This window comes from Mus pahari, chromosome 1 (genome assembly GCF_900095145.1).
Source record: "Mus pahari chromosome 1, PAHARI_EIJ_v1.1, whole genome shotgun sequence".
Classification (NCBI taxonomy): domain Eukaryota; kingdom Metazoa; phylum Chordata; class Mammalia; order Rodentia; family Muridae; genus Mus; species Mus pahari.
Window position 1 is genome coordinate 90,116,599 of NC_034590.1, and position 18,917 is coordinate 90,135,515.

An 18,917-nucleotide genomic window follows, 5' to 3' on the forward strand; every position below is an offset into this window, starting at 1 on the left:
GAACTCACTTTGTAGACCAGGCTGGCTTCGAACTCAGAAATCTGCCTGCCTCTGCCTCCCGAGTGCTGGGATTAAAGGCGTGCGCCACTACGCCCAGCCTGATTTTTCATTTTTAATTTTAAAAAAATTCTTAATGTCTTAATAAAGAGAATCTTGGGATTAGGAGCATAACCCAGTGATCGAATGCTTGCCTAGTATGTGTAAGAGTTTGATCCTAGCACTGCCCTTCCCCACACACAAAAAAAATGGACTTAAGGGTTTTACTATAGTTAGAAGCCAGGTCTTAATGCTTTAAATTAATGCAAATAAATTATTTACTTTGTTTTTACTGGGGTCATCTAAAATTTATTCGTATTACATCTTATGAACATATTTTGCATCATAGATTTTAAAATATGGTGAATGAATTTCATAATAAGTATCCTTCTTGAATCTCTAATTATCAAAATACTAATTTTCCTTTCTCTTTATAGGTTCCACTTTACCGCCAGCAATTTTATTCCATGTTTATAAAAAGAGCACTATTCATTACCCGCAACTGGAAGTTCATGCTGCTACAGATAATAGTAGTTTTGGTTGTCACTACATACCTCTTATTAGCTCTGCATTTAGATAGTAATGATATGCCTGAAAGGGAACTGAATTTGAGTCACTATGGTAGAACCATTGTACCTTACTCAATTTCAGGGACTTCTGATTTGGCTCTGAATCTCACAAAAAACCTGAAAATTTTGCTAAAGTCAAAAAATCAAAGCTTAAGAAAAATAAGAGGTAAGATTTGTTTGTTTTCAAAAAGAATCAACTACTACTCTATAAAGACCTACTTTTCACTTGCAATGGATATAATTATGGTATTTAACTACTTGTTTCTTTCCCATTCCACTAGTTACCAGTATCATAGGGGTAGCTAAATCAAAAGCAAATTATACACTAAGACACAACTGTCCACAAGTCAGTAATTGGTGGAAACTTTTTTGGCTGACGGTGTCTCTGCTAATTTCATCACTCTTCATGGGAGTTGGAAAGATGAAAATATGGCTCTGCTGTGCAATTTAGCATTTTAAGTTTTATTCTCACTGAAAGACTGCTGTTATCTTCTGGAGCTGTCACAGCATGACTGGCTTGTTGGTTCCTCTCTAAAGACTCTCCTTTTAAAATTAGTCAGTCTGTAAACCAATGGCTATAGAGTTAATTGACTTCATAATTAATTTCTGAAGATGTTATAGGTAATTGTTTTTGTTCAATTGATTTGCTCAACATGTACCCTTAGTAAGAACCATAAGTGAATATTTTCTCTGTATTTATTAATGCTAAAAACAATGATCTTAGCTAGCTTGTTCAATATCTATGCTATGCTGAAAAGTACAAAACCTAGCCTATTATGGATTTGAACTTTGGGAAAACAATTTTTTAAAGTAAAGTATTTTAGAATACTGAACATTAGCCAAAAGCACAGAGCAAACTGGAGTCTGATTATTTGAAGAAAATTGTGGGACCTCTGTAAGAATAAGGTCTTTAGCACTATAGCTTAGGGTTACTCCCTTTACCCACTCTCACTGGCTCAGTAGAACTCAACAAAACCCATTAATAGCCTTGAAGCTGTCAAAAAGGATAACAGTCCAGGAACTAGAAGTCTAGAATAAAAGGGAGATGAAAGGGAAAAAAAGGATAACAGACACATGGCTGACCAAACCAGTAGAAGCCAGGCATAAAAATAAATGCAGTATTATTTATTAAGTCTAACAGAGAAATCTGTACACTATACAGTATGTAGGAATATAGTATTCACAAGAGTTGATCCACATAGGTTTCTAAACAAATGAGGAGAAACATTTTTACAGAAAAAGAAAGAACAGCAGCAGAGTAATTAGTCTGTACAAATTGTTAAAATAAGTATCAAAAATAACCACTTTTCAACATAAAAAGGAAAGAAGTTATAGACTGAACTGTGCCCCCTCACAATGTTAAAATCCCAACTACAAATGTCTTGTTTACTATATTTGTAGGTAAGATTTTGAAATTCTAATTAAATTTAAATTAATTTAATTAATTTGAAATTCTAATTAAATTTTGTACTGGCTGGTTTTAAGTGTCAACTTGACACAAGCTGGAGTTACCATAGAGAAAGGAGCTTCGGTTGAGGAAATACCTCCATCAGATCCAGCTGTAAGGCATTTTCTCAATCAGTGATCAAGTGGGGAGGGCCCATTGTGGGTGGGACCATCCCTGGACTGGTAGTCTTGGGTTCTATAAGAAAGCAAGCTGAGCAAGCCAGGGGAAGCAAACCAGTAAGAAACATCCCTTCATGGTCTCTGCATCAGCTCCTGCTTCCTGACCTGTGTGAGTTCCAGTCCTGACATCCTTTGGTGATGAACAGCAATGTGAATGTGTAAGCTGAGTAAACCCTTTCCTTCCCAACTTGCTTCTTGGTCATGATGTTTGTGCAGGAATAGAATCCCTGACTAAGACAAATTTAAACCAACATAGGACTCAATTCTGTGACTGCTGTTCTTATACAAAGAAGAAAATGGGAACTGTAGAGATGGCTCAGCTGTTAAGAGCTCTTGCTGTTCTTCCAGAGGACCCAAGTTCTTTCTAACACCTATATCAAGCTACTCAACTGTCTCCAGGGGATCAGATACCATTTTATGTCCACTGTGGGTACTCACCTGGTATATACATACATAGACACACATAATTTAAAATTAGAGAAGAAGGTAGATGTAAACATGCATGCAGAAAGGAAAGACCATGTGAAGACACAGACAATACTGCTACCTAAAATGTAAGGCAAAAGTATCAAAAGAAACCAAACCTCCCATAACTAACCTCAAACTTCTAGACTTCAACTGAAAAATAAACTTCTGTTGCTTCAGTCATTCAATCTGTGAGCCTGAGAAAATAAAGATATATTTTTGGTACCCAGAAGTGAGTGCTATATAGCATATACTCAAAAGTATGGAACTGGCTCTTGAATAATTTTACAAGAGGCTAATAGAGTTTGAAAATATATGGTAGAAAGAATTCTAGTTTTGAAAATGCTTTGGGAAGATACTAAAGATGATTTTGATGAGTATGAATACAAAAAAAAAAGAAGAAAGCTTTAAAGAAAAATTTTATCTTCAGAATAGATTACCATGAAGATAATATAGTTGAAATATGAGCATTAAGAATGCTCTGATTAGATATTAAACAGTAATAAGGAGCAGGTTATTAAATTAAAGGAAGGGGCAAATAGGGGACAGAGAGATGGCTGTGTAATTAATAGCACTGGGTGTTCTTCCAGAGGACATAGGTTATGTTCCCAGCACCCACTTGGTGGCTCACAAATACCTGTAACCTAAATTCCAGGGGATCCATGGCTTTTTCAAGCCTCTGTGGTCACCATGCATGCAAGAAGAGCACAGAAATTCATGCAGGCATAAAACAAAAATAACCCATATACATTGAATTTTAAAATAAATTCTAAAACATAAAAACACAGAATCAAAAACCTTGATTTAATTGTATTCTGCTACTTTGTGGGGAGTAGAACATGTAAGTGATGAAGCTAGTTAGCCAGTATTATAATTATGCTTTGGTGTGTCCTTATCACCTGTAGTAAAATGTAAAGGGAACTAGATAAAATAAAGGATGAAATATTAAGCAAAAAGGAAAGATGTAAAGAGAAAATTCTCACTATATCCATACTTTGAAAAGTAAAATTTGAGAAGATATTCTGTACAACTCACCAGTATGTTTGAACAATTTATTTAAAATATATTATGTGACTCTTGTCTCAAAATATGACATCCAGGAAGGCTGCTGGGATGATAGTATTCCATCTAACAGCCATTCCAGCTTCAAATATGTGTTTACATCAAGGAAAGAGAGGACTGACCAAAGTGGCTAAGATGGCTGCAGAGCTCTCATGGCCACCACATGCAGAGACGTTTTAGGCCTAGGAACTAAAGCTAGGTTAAGGCCAGAATACTGTATATAATACCAGGCACATAAGAAGTAGGTCTACCACCAAGAATAGGATAGGTAAAGTTACTTGATTAGCACAGAAGGCAGGGCGACCGAAGTGGATTGCTTGTTTGGAATCAGAGTATCTGTGCTCATAACAATACATTTTTGTTATGTCTTTTTTTAAGGTTATAATGTAATTGTATTTCTCCCTTTCCTTTTTCAAACTCTGCCCCACTCTCCTTAAAATTCATGACCTCTATTTTGACTCACTGTTATTACACACACACACACACACACACACATACACACACACACACACACACACACACACACACATACATGAATGCATGCATGGATTTACATGAATTTCTAAATATAACCTACTCAGTCTATATAATGTGCTTGTGTCCCGTTTTCATGGCTGACCATTTGGCAATGGACAATTAGTGTCCTCTTCCCCAGGGAGGACCACCTCTGAGCTTTACTCAGTTGCCTGTGGTTCTCCATGTAGAACTGTGGCGTTGTGGGCTTTTCCTCATCCACCTTGGCATGTCATTCTTGTTCACCTTATATTTGGGTAGTCACATTGGTGAGGCTTTATGGGTATGGCTTCTGCTATTTCTAGGACACATAATCTCACAGCAAACTCTCTGTTCTTCTAGGCCATACAATCTTTCCACCTCATCTTCTACACTGCTCTCCAAGCCTTAGGTGTGAGAGTGTTTTGCTGCTATGTCCATTAGTACTGGTATCCACAACTCTGCATTTAGATTGGCTATGGTTTTCTGTAGTGCTCTTCAGCCACTGCAAAGAGAAGTTTCCTAGATGAGGGGTGAAGACTACACTTAGCTATGGGCATAAGGACAAATGTTTATAAATTGTTGTCAGGGATTATGCTGGTTTAAAATTAATGGTTGTAGATTATCCTCCAATGTAGGATTATAATGGCCCAGGATTACAGAGGAAAGTCTAAGAGAGCTTTAGCCCCAGATACCTCAGATGAGGACAGGAGCCTGGCTCTTTCCCTTCTCCTAACCTGATGCCATGAAGCCAGCTGCCCCACCATCAACCCTAGTAAGAATTTACTACCCTGACAGTTAACCAGGCTTCACTCCTTGTTTGAACTATACCATACTGTGGATACACGAGGTGTATACCCCACCCCCACTCCTGGACCCTGTAGCCCCTGAGTACACATATGAAGCATCTTCCAACACCCCTGTCCTGGCCAGTTGTACATGGCCAAACAAACCTTGTCCCAGAGACCCTGGGCACCTCCCCAGGGGCATAAATATGCGCTTCCTCTCCCCTCCCCCCCCCATTAAACAGAACCAGTTTTCTGAAGCTGTTCCTAGATGTATGTTCTTTGCCCATGTACTCACCACTGACCAAGATCCTTCCTGCAACTGGCTAAACTTTTTTCTCTCTCTCCAGCCCAGCATGGTGCACAAGAGGCCTAGCTACCCCAAGGGAGAGAAGTAGGCCTGTGTCTACAGGCCAGCAGCTTACACCCAGCATGGCTGTAACAGGACCTCCAATAGTTATAAGCTAATTGTAAAATTTATACAGAAATGCAAGTCAAAAGGAATAGCCAAAGCAACTCTTTAAAATAATAAACTATGCTTATTCTTGACAGTTAAGAAAAATATATTCTTAAATGAATCATAGTGCTGCATATCTTTAATCCAGCACTTGGGAGAAGCAGGTAGATATCTGTGAGTTTGAGACCAGCCTTATCTACATAGAAAGTTTCAGGGCAGCTAGGGATACATAGAGAAAGCCTGTCTCAAAAAAATATATTCTTGGGCTGGTGAGATGGCTCAGTGGGTAAGAGCATCTGACTGCTCTTCTGAAGGTCCAGAGTTCAAATTCCAGCAACCNTAAAATCTTTTATATATATATATATATATATATATATATATATATATATATATATATATATATATATTTACTCTTAATATATGATTGGGTTATGATCATTGTAAAATTAATGATGGAGTAAAATTATTGAAGAAAAACATCCATTTCCAGAATTTGGAAAACAAAATTGTAAGTGAAGAAATAAACCCCCACAACTTTTTAAAATACATTCTTTCTAATGTAGGTTTTAGGTAATGTACTACATGTTGGCTCACTGACATTTTCTTTTTAATTCTAGGTGATATGAATGATTACATATTAAAAAGTAAAGATTGCCATACCTTCTGCCTTGTTGCACTTTCTATTAAAGTTGAGAGAAACAGAACAGTGCTCACTATCTTCTTCAATAACGAAGCATACCACTCACCTGCGATATCTCTGTCAATATTAGACAGCATCCTGTTTATGACACTCTCTGGCCCTGATGCTTCCATTACTGTCTTCAATAAGCCTCAACCTCTCCCTCATTATGGTTCGAACATAGTGTATGTGTAATTTTCCTTTTTTCTGAAGTTGAGCCTTAACAAGCATTGGCTTGGTTAACCATATAAATTTGAAAAATGACTAATATCAGTATTTTGTACCCATGTTTCATAGTTTATTTCATATTTTATTTCTTCTTCTGTAGGCCTATAAATGGATTACAAGTAGTACAGTGTTTAGCTTTTGGCATTTCTGTGGTGGTCGGGTCCTTTAGTATCCAGACAGTAACTGAAAGAATCAGTCAAGCAAAACACATCCAGTTTCTGACTGGAGTCTGTGTGCATACTTACTGGCTCTCTGCCTTGTTGTGTGACCTCATCTTCTTCTTCTTTGCCTGCTGTGTACTACTGGTAAGTATCAGCTGCAACTGTATGAAGCATCTGTGGTCCATACTAATTTCTACAAAAATAATTATATCCTAAAACGAAATTTGTCAAGTAATTTGAAACTGCACTGACTCACCACTCTAGAGATTTGCTGTAGACTCTCATTAAGGACATGTACTTCCGCACATTCTTTCATGGAAGAGAATCATTTTCTTTAAAAAACAAAACAAAACAAACAAACAAACAAAAACCTTCCCTTGAGTTTGCTGTCATGTATTCACTCACTAATATGCCCTGTCCAAAATCTGCTCTAAAACCTTTTAACTTGCACTGACAGGTTAATTATAGCTAGGACAATGCCGACTCAGTCTTAGCATGGCCATCAGAAAAATTGAGGTTGCACTACATAGCTCAGACTCAAGATCTAAGGTCAGCTTCTACTGCAATTGATCTATACTTAAACTCCATGCTCAACATGGCCAAGCCCCAAAGCAGAACTAGTTTTGACTTGGAACTCATTTTAAAACCCTGAGAAAGCAGTCTAGAGAGTATATGTGTAGGAGTGTATACCATCTGTTAATATAATTATTTTACTCATTAGTAAACAATAGTAATTGTTATTTCCTGGGCATATTTTAGATAATAATTTACAAAGTGTACATAGTTAAGGGGAATAGAATATCGATAAAGGGGGTAGCTTCCTTTTTATATAGGTGTTGAAGACAAAATATTGTGAATAAAATATTGTTTCAGTCCTCACAAAGTCTATTGTTTCTCCATTGGCACAGAACTGAAAATAAAGTAGGCCAACTACTATTATGAAAGATGAACTAGGAATTCCCACCTGGAGACTGTACTGTGAAATGATAACTAATTTTTGAAGAAGGAAAAAAAAACACATAAACTTTTTTATCAGTTTGGTTCCCACGAGATGATTCATATTTTTTTGCAGAGGAGCCCAAGGACTGGCTCTGAAGAGAGAGTCGGGATCTCACAACTATCAGAGTCCAGGAATAGTGGTGGTGCGAGAAGCAGATGCTGTGCGTTACACAGAGACATCGTAAGGCAGAGAGAACTGAGAAGTACTTCAGTTTTTGATGTGCAAGACTGGCTTCTATTGTCAATTCCTGTCCCTGGTACATAGTTCATCGTCAAATAAACATGGCAAGAGAAAATCACCCTCTTGCTGATGATCTATTTTACTATCTTTCACTAATTCAAGCCTGGTACCTAGCTTTACAATCTTTCCTCTATAGAGTTAAAAATCAATTTCAGGCTAGCAAAATGGCAGCGGGTTCTGTCAAACCTGAAAATCTTAGTTCAATCCCCAGGATCCACTTAGTGGAAGAAGACACATGCACACACACATTATAAATTATTGGAAATTTTTTAACTTAAAATTAATTGAACAAACTTGACTTTTATTCCTTTTTTTCCAATTTTTTATCATAAATTTTCTTTATTTACATTTCAAATGCTATCCCGAAAGTTTCCTATACCCTCCCCTCGCCCCTGCTCCCCTATCCACCCACTCCCACTTCTTGGCCCTGGCTTTCCCCTGTACTGGGTCTTATAAAGTTTGCAAGACCAAGGGGCCTCTCTTCCCAATGATGGCCAACTAGGCCATCTTCTGCTACATATGCAGTTAGAGACACAAGCTCAGGGGGTACTGGTTAGTTCATATTGTTGTTCCACCTACAGGGTTGCAGCCCCTTCAGCTCCTTGGGTACTTTCTCTAACTCCTCCACTGGGGGCCCTGTGTTCCATCCAATAGCTGACTGTGAGCATCCACTTCTGTGTTTGCCAGACACTGGCATAGCCCCACAAGAGGCTGCTATATCAGGGTCCCTTCAGCAGAATCTTGCTGGCATGTGCATTAGTATCTGGGTTTGGTGGCTGATAATGGGATGGATCCTCAGGTGGGGTAGTCTCTGGATAGTCCATCCTTTTATCTTATCTCTAAATTTTGTCTCTGTATCTATATCCTTTCGTGGGTATTTTGTTCCCTATTCTAAGGAGGAATGAAGTATCCACGCATTGTTCTTCGTTCTTGATTTTCTTGTGTTTTGCAAAATGTATCTTGGGTATTCTAAGTTTCTGGACTAATATCCGCTTATCAGTGAGTGCATATCTAGTGACTTCTTTTGTGATTAGGTTACCTCACTAAGGATGATATCCTCCAGATACATCCATTTGCCCAAGAATTTCATAAATTCATTGTTTTTAAAAGCTGAGTAGTACTCCATTGTGTAAATGAACCACATTTTCTGTATCCATTCCTCTATTGAGAGACATCTGGGTTCTTTCCAGCTTCTGGCTATTATAAATAAGACTGCTATGAACATAGTGGAGCATGTGTCCTTATGATCTTGGAAGATCTTCTGGGTATATGCTCAGAAGAGGTATTGCTAGATCCTCTGGTAGTGCTATATCCAATTTTCTGAGGAACCGCCAGACTGATTTCCAGAGTGGTTGTACAAGCTTGCAATCCCACCAGCAATGGAGGAGTCAAACTTGACTTTTTTAATGTCCATACCAAGGTGTCGTCTTTTTTCTATGGTTCTTAAAACTTGCCTGGCACACATGTCATTTCCTGGATGGCAGATTAAAAAGCAAGATATAAACAAAAGCATCTATTTTATATTTATACCAATATTACTATGTATTGCTAATGACCAAAGTTGTTTCTTGTGTTTGTTTTTGTATGATACCACAAACACTGGACATGACTCAGAACTCATCATATTCATAGGCAGAAAAGTGAGCCTCTGCCTCTACCACCTAAGACAGTCAGAACTTTGGAGTTATTCTCAAACTCATAGTCACTCATATTCACAGTCATCCTGGACAGTGTGTTTCACTTATTACTGTGTCCCTAGTCACAGTTTCCTTTGGTTTTTCCAATTTCTTAAGATTTTAATATAATTACATCAATTCCCTTTTCCCTTTCCTCCCTTTGAACTTTTCCATATTCTCCCCCCTTACTCTCTTTCAGATTCATGGACCTTTTTTTTCTTTTATTGTTGTTGTTGTTGTTGTGGTGGTGGTGGTGGTTGTTATTATTAATTGGTGTGCTCTTCCCTGAAGAAGCCGATTTCACCCACTCTTGGCATTCCTTAGTTGCCATAGTTCTTTGTCTAGGGATAAGGCCTGCTGATCTTCCTACATCCACATTAACTTGTCCATTACCGTTGTCCTTATTCAGATCATGTTTAGGCAGCCATTTAAGTGAGACTGTGTTTAAGCTTCTTACATGAGTAGGAGATTCAATCTCACAGCAAATTCCCTATTCCTCTGGTTCTTAACAATCTTTCCCTTCATAGTGATCCCTGAGCCTTAAGTACAGGACTTATGTTGTATCAATTGGGACTGTATTCCACAATTCTGCATTTTGATTGATCATTTTCTGTTATGATCTCTATCTGTTGCAAGGTTGCCTTGATTAGGAATTGGAGTTAATTTATCTGTGGGTAAAAGAGCAGATATTTAGAGTGCCATTAGGGATTATGCTGGTTTCGTAAAGTGGCAGCTGAAGGTTGTCCTCCAAGACCTGAGTAGTTGGGTAGAATCCCAGTATAAGGTAGGATTTCCATCTTGTTGTGTGCATCTCCAATGCAGTTAAAGTGCTGTTGCTTACCATCAAGGTATGCTAATCTAGTCATTGCTATGGTTCATGGTGTGATAGATGGGTAGGACTATTGGTTACTTCCTTCCTTTGGAAACTTAAATGACACCTTATGGTACCATAAAAGCTGGTCCTCAGGGAGGAGGCATGGGGTCAGTTTCAGTTGGAGGACCTGTATCTTGAAGTTCATGATGTCTTTTTTATTTGTTTGTTTTTCGAGACAGGGTTTCTCTGTATAGCCCTGAATGTCCTGGAACTCACTCTGTATACCAGGCTGGCCTCGAACTCAGAAATACACCTGCCTCTGCCTCCTAAGTGCTGGGATTAAAGGCATGCACCACCACCACCCGGCAGCATGATGTCTTTAGGAATAGAGATTCTGTAGAAGTTAGGCCTGGTTCTTCCAGCCCCATGCTCCCAGAAATAAGGCTCAGATTCAAAATACATTTACAAATAAGTTGGCAACATGGTTAGGCTCTTCTCTGACTAGAGCATAACTTAGAATAACCCACTTATTTTCATCTTCATTTTGCCATGTGGTTGGTTACCTGTGCTCAGGTATCATATGTCCATCTCTTCACATCTTCCCAGTCCAGTCTCTGGCCTGGTCAATCCCAGAATTTTCTCTCACCATTTATTCCACCCTTTCCTGTAGGCCATAGGTTTTTTTAATTGACAGATGATTCATCCATACAACACACAAGATATTCTCTCTACAATTTCCCTTTTTAGTCCAACAATCCAAAAGGAAAAAAAGAGAGAATAGAATATTATAAGGAAATGTTTTAAAAGTCTATACTCCATTAAGCTGGAAAACCTTAAATTGTAAATGTCTAGATTTTTTTCAAACCACCAAAATTAATCTGAAAACAACAACTTAACATAACATAATAAATGAAGAGGCTAAAATAGTAATAAAAAGATTCCCAACCACAAAAAAAAAAAAATCAGGCTCAGATAAAGTCATAGCAGAATTTTATCAGACTTTCAAAGAAAAACTATAGCCAATCCTTCTTAAATTATTAAACAAAAGGAGGAGGAGGAAGAAGAGAAGGGAGGAAGGAATGAAGGAAGGAAGGAAGGAAGGAAGGAAGGAAGGAAGGAAGGAAGGAAGGAAGGAAGGAAGGAAGAGAAAGAGATGGAGCACTCCTAAGTTTCTTATGTGAAGCTAGTGTCACTCTAACACTAAACCATGTAAAGACACAACAAAAAGAAAACTACAATAAAATATCTATGATGAACATAAAGTCAAAAATGTCCAAGAAAATATTTGGAACCTAGATACAGACATATATAAAAAGATTCTGCACCATGACCAAGTTGCCTTTACCCTGAAATGCTGAGGTGGTTCAATGTATGCAAGTCGACAGGTATAATAAATCATGTCAATGGACTTAAAGGTGAAAAATCACATGTTCATCTCATTAGATGCAGAAAAAAGCCTTTGGCAAAATCCAACTTGCCTTCATGATAAAAGGAGGAAGTAAGACCAGAGAAAACAGACTCAACGTAAATAAATCTGGCTATGAGAAACCCATAGCTATCTACATGCTAAATGGAGAAAAGCTGAAAAAAAATGCTACTGAGGAGTGAAATAGGGAAATCTCTGCTCCTTTTCAATGTTGTGTTGTAATAGCTGGGGCAATTAGGCAAGAGAAGGAAAGTAAAGATAAAGAAGTTAAATTTGTTTTTAGATTAGTTGTTTTTCTTTTTAGTGTATGAATGTTTTGTTTTCATGAAAATATGTGTCCCGTGTATGTATCCACTGCCCCTGGAGTGCCAGATCCATCGGAATTGGCATTATGGACAGCTAGGAGCCACTATGAGTGTGCCAGTAACTGAAGCCAGGTCCTCCGCAAGAGCAGCCGAGTGCTCTTAACCACTGAGCCATCTCTCCAACCTCTGCAACTTCCTGCGTCTAAGAATCGCATTCTGCCTTTGGCATCAGCTTATCTCTTCATTAGACATATATTGGAGAGTGTAATCAGAAACATATCTTTTATGAACTTAAATTTAAGTAAATGTTAGAATTATTAGCCCTACCAAGGATTTGCATAGCTGAGTCAATATTGATTTGAAGATATGCCTCAAAATATGCTGTTCTCACTAGATTCTCCACTCCATAATATCTTGAGGAAAGAGTATTTTCTTCTCCAAGCTTTAATACCTCAGATTCTACTCACTTTACCAATATTGTTAGTGGATATTTTCTCCTCATTCAAAAACTATTTCTTGATAAGACCTGATGTAATTATTCTGTTTTTCCCTAAAGAGCTAATTCATTTCTCCAACATTACTTTTAAAGTAATGAGCCTTTCCCACTGATTTGAAATATTCATTTTGTACTGTAATACTTAACAACATGCATTTAATTATATTTTGTATTGTTTAATTCTGTCCTGTTGGTGTGTATGTAATGGACCACTGGACGATGGTACTAAGGGCTGACCCCAGAGCCTTGTGCATAAAAGCAAGAAGTCTGCACCTGAGGCTGTGTTTTCCAACTCCGTAATGTGCTGCTTGTAACAGTCTCTTAACTGTAGCAGTGTTCAAATACATTTAATTCTCTTTATGTATTGCCATTCCCCCATTCCCTCTGTTAATTTTCCTTTGGCAGAATGTCCCCTTTGCCATGATATGTTTTTTCATTTTCATACAAGCTTTCAAAGCAGCTTATTTCAAGAAATCCCTAGTTTCATTTAATTTACATTATTTTTTAATTTCCTGTTTTTACTATATCGACTCACATCCTGTGTAACAACAGAGTGCATGCTTCACTTGTCCAGGTAAATTTAAATGAAACCAGTTCTAATTGAGAGTTTTCTCACACTTGTGCCTCAAGGTTTCCATAATTTCTTCCTGACTATAAAATCCTCTTTGTTGTTGGGGGGGGGGATCCAGCCGCAGTGAGGGGCATTAGATTCTACAATTACTGATTCTCTTCATGTGCTTCCTTTAAACACTAGTACTTGGAAATATTTTCTATTTTCTACACAAGATTCTAATGGGACATTCTTAGTTTAGCCTTTCTTTCCATAAGTTAATGATCTTGCCAAATAATCACGTTATTGATCAGAAGGTACAACTGTGAAATTACAAGAATTGAAATTACAAGCCAGTATGTAGAATTTTGGAAATTTCCTTAGTAGTACTAGTATTTTTTCCAAATCAATATCACTTTAACTCTGTGCGTGCTTCAGTTCCCTTCTCAGTTGTAATTCAGAGGAATTGAAAAAGAATCCCAACATTCAAAATAGCCACCGGAAGGCACTGAACAAAGCAGCAATAAGAGAAATCCTAAGAAACGTGACCAATAACTAAGGTCCTTTTTTTCCAAGGAAAATTCTGTTTGGCTTAATACAAATACAATTACTTTGTATTTGATCATGGCTATGGGAAGTAGGGATGGTTTCAAAGAGGAGAAAACCAGAAAGAGGAGCTTAGTTACCGTGCTCGTTGTAATAATCTCAGTTTAAGAAATGGTTCACTTTAAGGCTTGAACTCTAAAGCTTAAAAATTTTTTAAAAATTAAAATTTAAAAAAATTAGTCCTAGTAATTACAGACTAGTAGAAACAGTGGCTGCACAGTATATCCTTCATCTTGATTTTCTATACTCTATATTCTAGGGCATATTCAAATTCTGCCAGCTGGAGGCATTTGTTGTGCATTACAACTTCCTGGACACAATTCTGATTTTTATGCTTTTTGGCTGGTGTGTTGTTCCTCTCACTTATCTTGGAAGCTTTCTGTTCAATAGTAGCACTGCTGCCTACATCAAACTCACGCTTTTTAACTACTTCTCAACTATGTTCAGTATTATCATTTACACCATCATACAATTTTATGGTAAGAACACCATACGATTTCTTCATTTTCTGGAAGTAAATTAATTAAATAGGAGTGAAATAATGTGAGAATTTAAAATTAACTGATGAACACTTTCCAATAATCTAAAAACCTGTGATTTGGGAAATCATCAATTATTTATTGAATGGATATTTATAGAGGTGGAGAAGAATAGGGAGGAGAGAGAAAAGAAAAGAACCAAGAATAAAAAGAAAAGGAAAACAGATTCTAGGAAGTCATTGTTACCAAAAGCAGCTCTTCAATTCTGTGGTTAATTCTATTATTTTCCCACAAGCCTTCTGGCTAGGTACAAGTGGCAACCAGTGGTGCTTTCTCAAGGTTTGTCTGATAGTTTGAGAACTGTCTGAGAATTGCTTAACCACTTGGGAGAAGTGTGTTTTAATAAGCCCCAATACAGGGGAATGCCAGGGCAAGAAGTAGGAATGGGTGGGTAGGGGTGCATGGCAGGGGGAGGGTATAGGGGAATTTCAGGACAGCATTTGAAATGTAAGTGAAGAAAATATCTAATAAAAATTTGAAAAAAATTATATTTCTCAAGGCAAAAGAAAATGAGGAGCTTGACTACTTTTCTTATCATTGAAGCTAATCTATTATCTTTTAATTACAGGTAGTGACTTTCCTAACTTTGTCCACATCCTCATAAGGGCAATTTTAATGGCACTGCCTAGTTACAATCTTGCAATGAGTATCAGCAAGTATTTTGATGACTACGAAGTGAAAAGATTGTGTGCTCGGGAATTCAGAAGCATTTACGTGGATTGCAGTGACCCATGTGAGTATTAGAAACTCTTTGGGTTCATAAAAACACTATAATCTTTTCTACTTTCTACACATCTACTAAGATTATGGCAAGTAAGAAAAAACCTGGTTTTCTTCCATTTGAGTAGAATGACCTGAGATGCAAATTGGAAGTACATTATACCTAATCAATGAAATACTTGCAGAAAGTTTGTTGCTGTTGCTGCTGCTGCTGTTATTGTGGCTGTTTTTACTTTGAGGGAGTGTATAGGCAGCCAATAAGAGGCAGTTAGAACCCCAAAAAGCATGACCAGAAAAATACCTCTCCACATCACATTTTTGTTTGACTACAGAATAACTTGTCCAATGATTAATCTCAGAATTATATCAGCCATCCCTATAGAAACCCTAGAAGTCATAAAAGCATGGAATGATGTGTTTGAAACTCTGAGAGAAAATTAACTGTTTACAAAATTTACTCTATCAAAATTAACTTTTACAATCAATAGAAATTGAAAACCTTCTCAAGTAAACACAAACCAAAGCAACTCATGCCCCAGTAAAACATCACTGTAGAAGATACTTAAAGAAGCCCTATACAAGTGTAAATAAGAAAAGCAGTCATGATTATGGAACTCAGGAAATAATTCCTTTTATGAAAGAAATATACAAATAAATGAGAACTAAGGAAGAAGTAAATATTCTCAACTCAGTAAAGCATTAAACTTTGAGATGAATAAGGGGAAGGAAGAGAATAAACAATATTTAAACAAACCAGAAAAACAGCAACAAAATTATGTGAATCAGCAAATACTTTTCAAGATGGTTTAGGATCCTGTGAGCTGGGAATCTGGGAGTTGTCCTCTCTCCTCTATTCCTTTATTGTTTTATTTTTTCTTTCTTTTTTATTGAATATTTTATTTATTTACATTTCAAATGTTATCCCCTTTCCCAGTTTCCCCTCCAGAGCCCCCCTATCCCATTCCCCCTCCCCCTACGTCTATGAGGGTGCTTCCCCTCCCACTCACTCTCTCACTCCCGCCTCCCTGCCCTCGCATTCCCATATACTGGAGCATCAAGCCTTCACAGGACCAAGGGCCTCTCCTCCCATTGATGCCCAACAAGGCCATCATCCTCTGCTACAGATACAGCTGGAACCATGGGTCCCTCCATGTGTATTCTTTGGTTGGTGATTTAGTTCTTGGAAGCTCTGGGGGGTCTGGTTGGTTGACATTGTTGTTCTTCCTATGGGTTGCAAACCCCTTCAGTTCTTTTGTCCTTTATCTAACTCCTCAATTGGGGACCCCATGCTCAGCCCAATGGTATTTGTCAGGCTCTGGTACAGCCTCTCAGGAGACAGGTTCAGAGATTCAGTCCATTATCACCAAGGTAGGAACATAGCAGCATCTAGGCAGGCATAGTGCAGGAGGAGCTAAGAGTTCTACATCTTCATCTGAAGGCTGCTGGTGGAAGACTGACTTCCAGGCAACTAGAATGAGGGTCTTAAGTCCATGTCCACAGTGACACACCTACTCCAACAAGACCACACCTCCTAGTAGTGGCACTCCCTGGGCCAAGTATATACAAACCATTACATAGATATCTGTTCATAACATCTGTTAGTTTCATTGTGTCTGTTTAATTGCTATTTCAATGACCTCTCCATTAATGAGGGTAGGGTGTTAAAGTCCCTCACTACTATTGGGTGAGGTTCAATGTCTGATTTGAGCTTTAATAAAGTTTATTTACAAATGTGGTTGCCCTTGTATTTGGGATGTAAGATATTCAAAATTGAGACTTCACCTTGGTGGACTCAAAGAAATCAGTAGCTCTCCCTGATAAAAACTATAAACACGATGAGAAAAAATTAGGAAAACAATACACTTTATAATAGCCATGAATAATATAAAGTATCTTGGTGTAACTCTAACCAAGCAAGTGAAAGACCTATATGACAAGAATTTCAAGTTACTGATGAAAGAAATTGAGGGAGATACCAGAAGATGCAAAGTCCTCCCATGCTCATGGATTGGTAAGATTAACATAGTGAAAATGGTCATTTACCAAAAGCAATCTACAGATTAATGCAATTCTCATCAAAATTTTATAGACCTTGAAAGAGCAATTCTCAGCTTTATATGGAAAAACAAAGAATCCAGAATAACCAAAACAAACCTGAACAATAAAAGAACTTCTGGAGGAATCGCCATCCCTGACCCCAATCTACTACAGAGCAATCATGATAAAAAAAAAAACTGCATGGTATTGGTACAGAACCAGACAGGTTGATCAATAGAATCTAATTGAAGACCCAGAAATAAACCCACACCTATGGACAATTGATTTTTTACAAAGAAACTAAAACTTTATAATGGAAAAAAGAAAGCATCTTCAACATGGTACTGGTTTAACTAGATATCTGCATGTAGAAGAATGTAAATAGGTCCATATTTATCACCCTGCAAAAAATTCAAGTCCAAGTGGATCAAGGACCTCAACATAAAACCAAATACACTAAATCCCATAAAAAAAGAAAGTAGGATCCAGCACCTTTCCCGCCCGAGGAGGGGTGTCCGCCCGGGAGGGGTCTCAAGGCCTGAGCCAGTGGGAGAGCCATCTTTTCTCCGGTGCACTGCCAGTGCACTGCCGGGGAGAGGGTGGCCTGCAGAAGCAACACAGCTGCTGGGACAGACTCCATATCTGGCTCCAGACACCTTTCCCCGCCAGAGTAGAGCTGTTAAGAGAGCCATCTTTGCTCCGGTGCTTGGCCGGGGAGAGGGCAGCCTGCAGAAGCACCACAGCTTCTGAGAAAGATCCCATTTCTGGCTCCAGTCATACTGCACCTTTCCACCCGAGGAGGGGTGTGTGCCCGGGAGGGGTCTCAAGGCCTGAGCTGGTTGGGGAGCCATCTTTGCTCCGGTTCACCTAGGCTCCAGCCTGCACTGGCGAGAGTGTGGACCACAGAAGCTACACAGCTTTGGGACAGACGGAAGCAACTTAACTTCTGGGACAGGCCCTGTTTCAGGCTCCAGAAATTTGGGCACCTTCCTCTTCAGAAGGTGGCAGCCAGGAGGCAGATCTGAATGCCAGGCCTCTGTGTACCTTCCCTGCTAGAGGAGAGCTTCCCTCCAGAGAGTAATCTGACCACTGAGACTCAGGAGAGAGCTGGACTCCCAGAACTGCTGACAGAGACTAACAGAATCACAGGAGGAACAAGCTCCAACCAGAGACAACTATAACAACTAACTCCAGAGATCACCAGATGGCNAAAGGCAAACGTAGGAATCTTACTAACAGAAACCAAGACCACTCGCCATCATCAGAACCTAGCACTCCCACCTCAGTCAGTCCTGAATACCCCAACACACCCAAAAAGCAAGAATCAGATTTAAAAGCATACCTCATGATGCTGGTAGAGGACTTTAAGAAGGGCATTATTTTTTTTTAACTTGGAAAGTAATAGGTTTATTTCTTGTCCTAATTGCATTCATCATTAGCAGAAGTCTGGGCACAAACTCATAGGAGGAAACTAGAGGGAAGATCAGGAACAAAGATCATGGATGAACACTGCTTAGTGGCTTGTAAGAAGGGCATTATTAAAGAAATGCAGGAGATCTCTGCTAAAGAGGTACAAGTCCTTAAAGAAAAACAGTAGAATACTTTTGAAGAGGTAGAAGTTCTTAAAGAGAGAGAGGAGAACAGAAACAAACAGGTGATGGAATTGAACAAAACCATCCAAGATCTAAAAGGGGAAATAGAAGCAATGAAGAAAACCCAAAATGTGACAACTCTGGAGATAGAAACCCTAGGAAAGAAATCAGGAACCATAGATTTAAGCATCAGCAAAACAATACAGGAGATAGAAGAGAGAATCTCAGCTGTAGAAGATTCCATAGAGAACATGGGCACAACAATCAAAGAAAATGCAAAATGCAAAAAGATCTTAATTCAAAACATCCAGGAAATCCAGGACACAATGAGAAGACCAAACCTTCAGATAATAGGA

The 18,917-nt window shown here is 38.3% G+C and overlaps 1 protein-coding gene across 1 annotated transcript in view; it reads left to right on the forward strand.

The window, feature by feature from the left end:
* The window catches only part of LOC110325314 (ATP-binding cassette sub-family A member 3-like), a 129,078-nt gene that overhangs the window by 95,904 nt on the left and 14,257 nt on the right, over positions 1-18,917 (forward strand). The window contains exons 18-22 of the mRNA XM_021203277.1: positions 474-771; positions 6,110-6,356; positions 6,500-6,704; positions 13,933-14,152; positions 14,781-14,945. Of these exons, the coding sequence (XP_021058936.1) occupies positions 474-771; positions 6,110-6,356; positions 6,500-6,704; positions 13,933-14,152; positions 14,781-14,945 (1,135 nt within the window). The remainder of the gene's footprint in view (positions 1-473; positions 772-6,109; positions 6,357-6,499; positions 6,705-13,932; positions 14,153-14,780; positions 14,946-18,917) is intronic.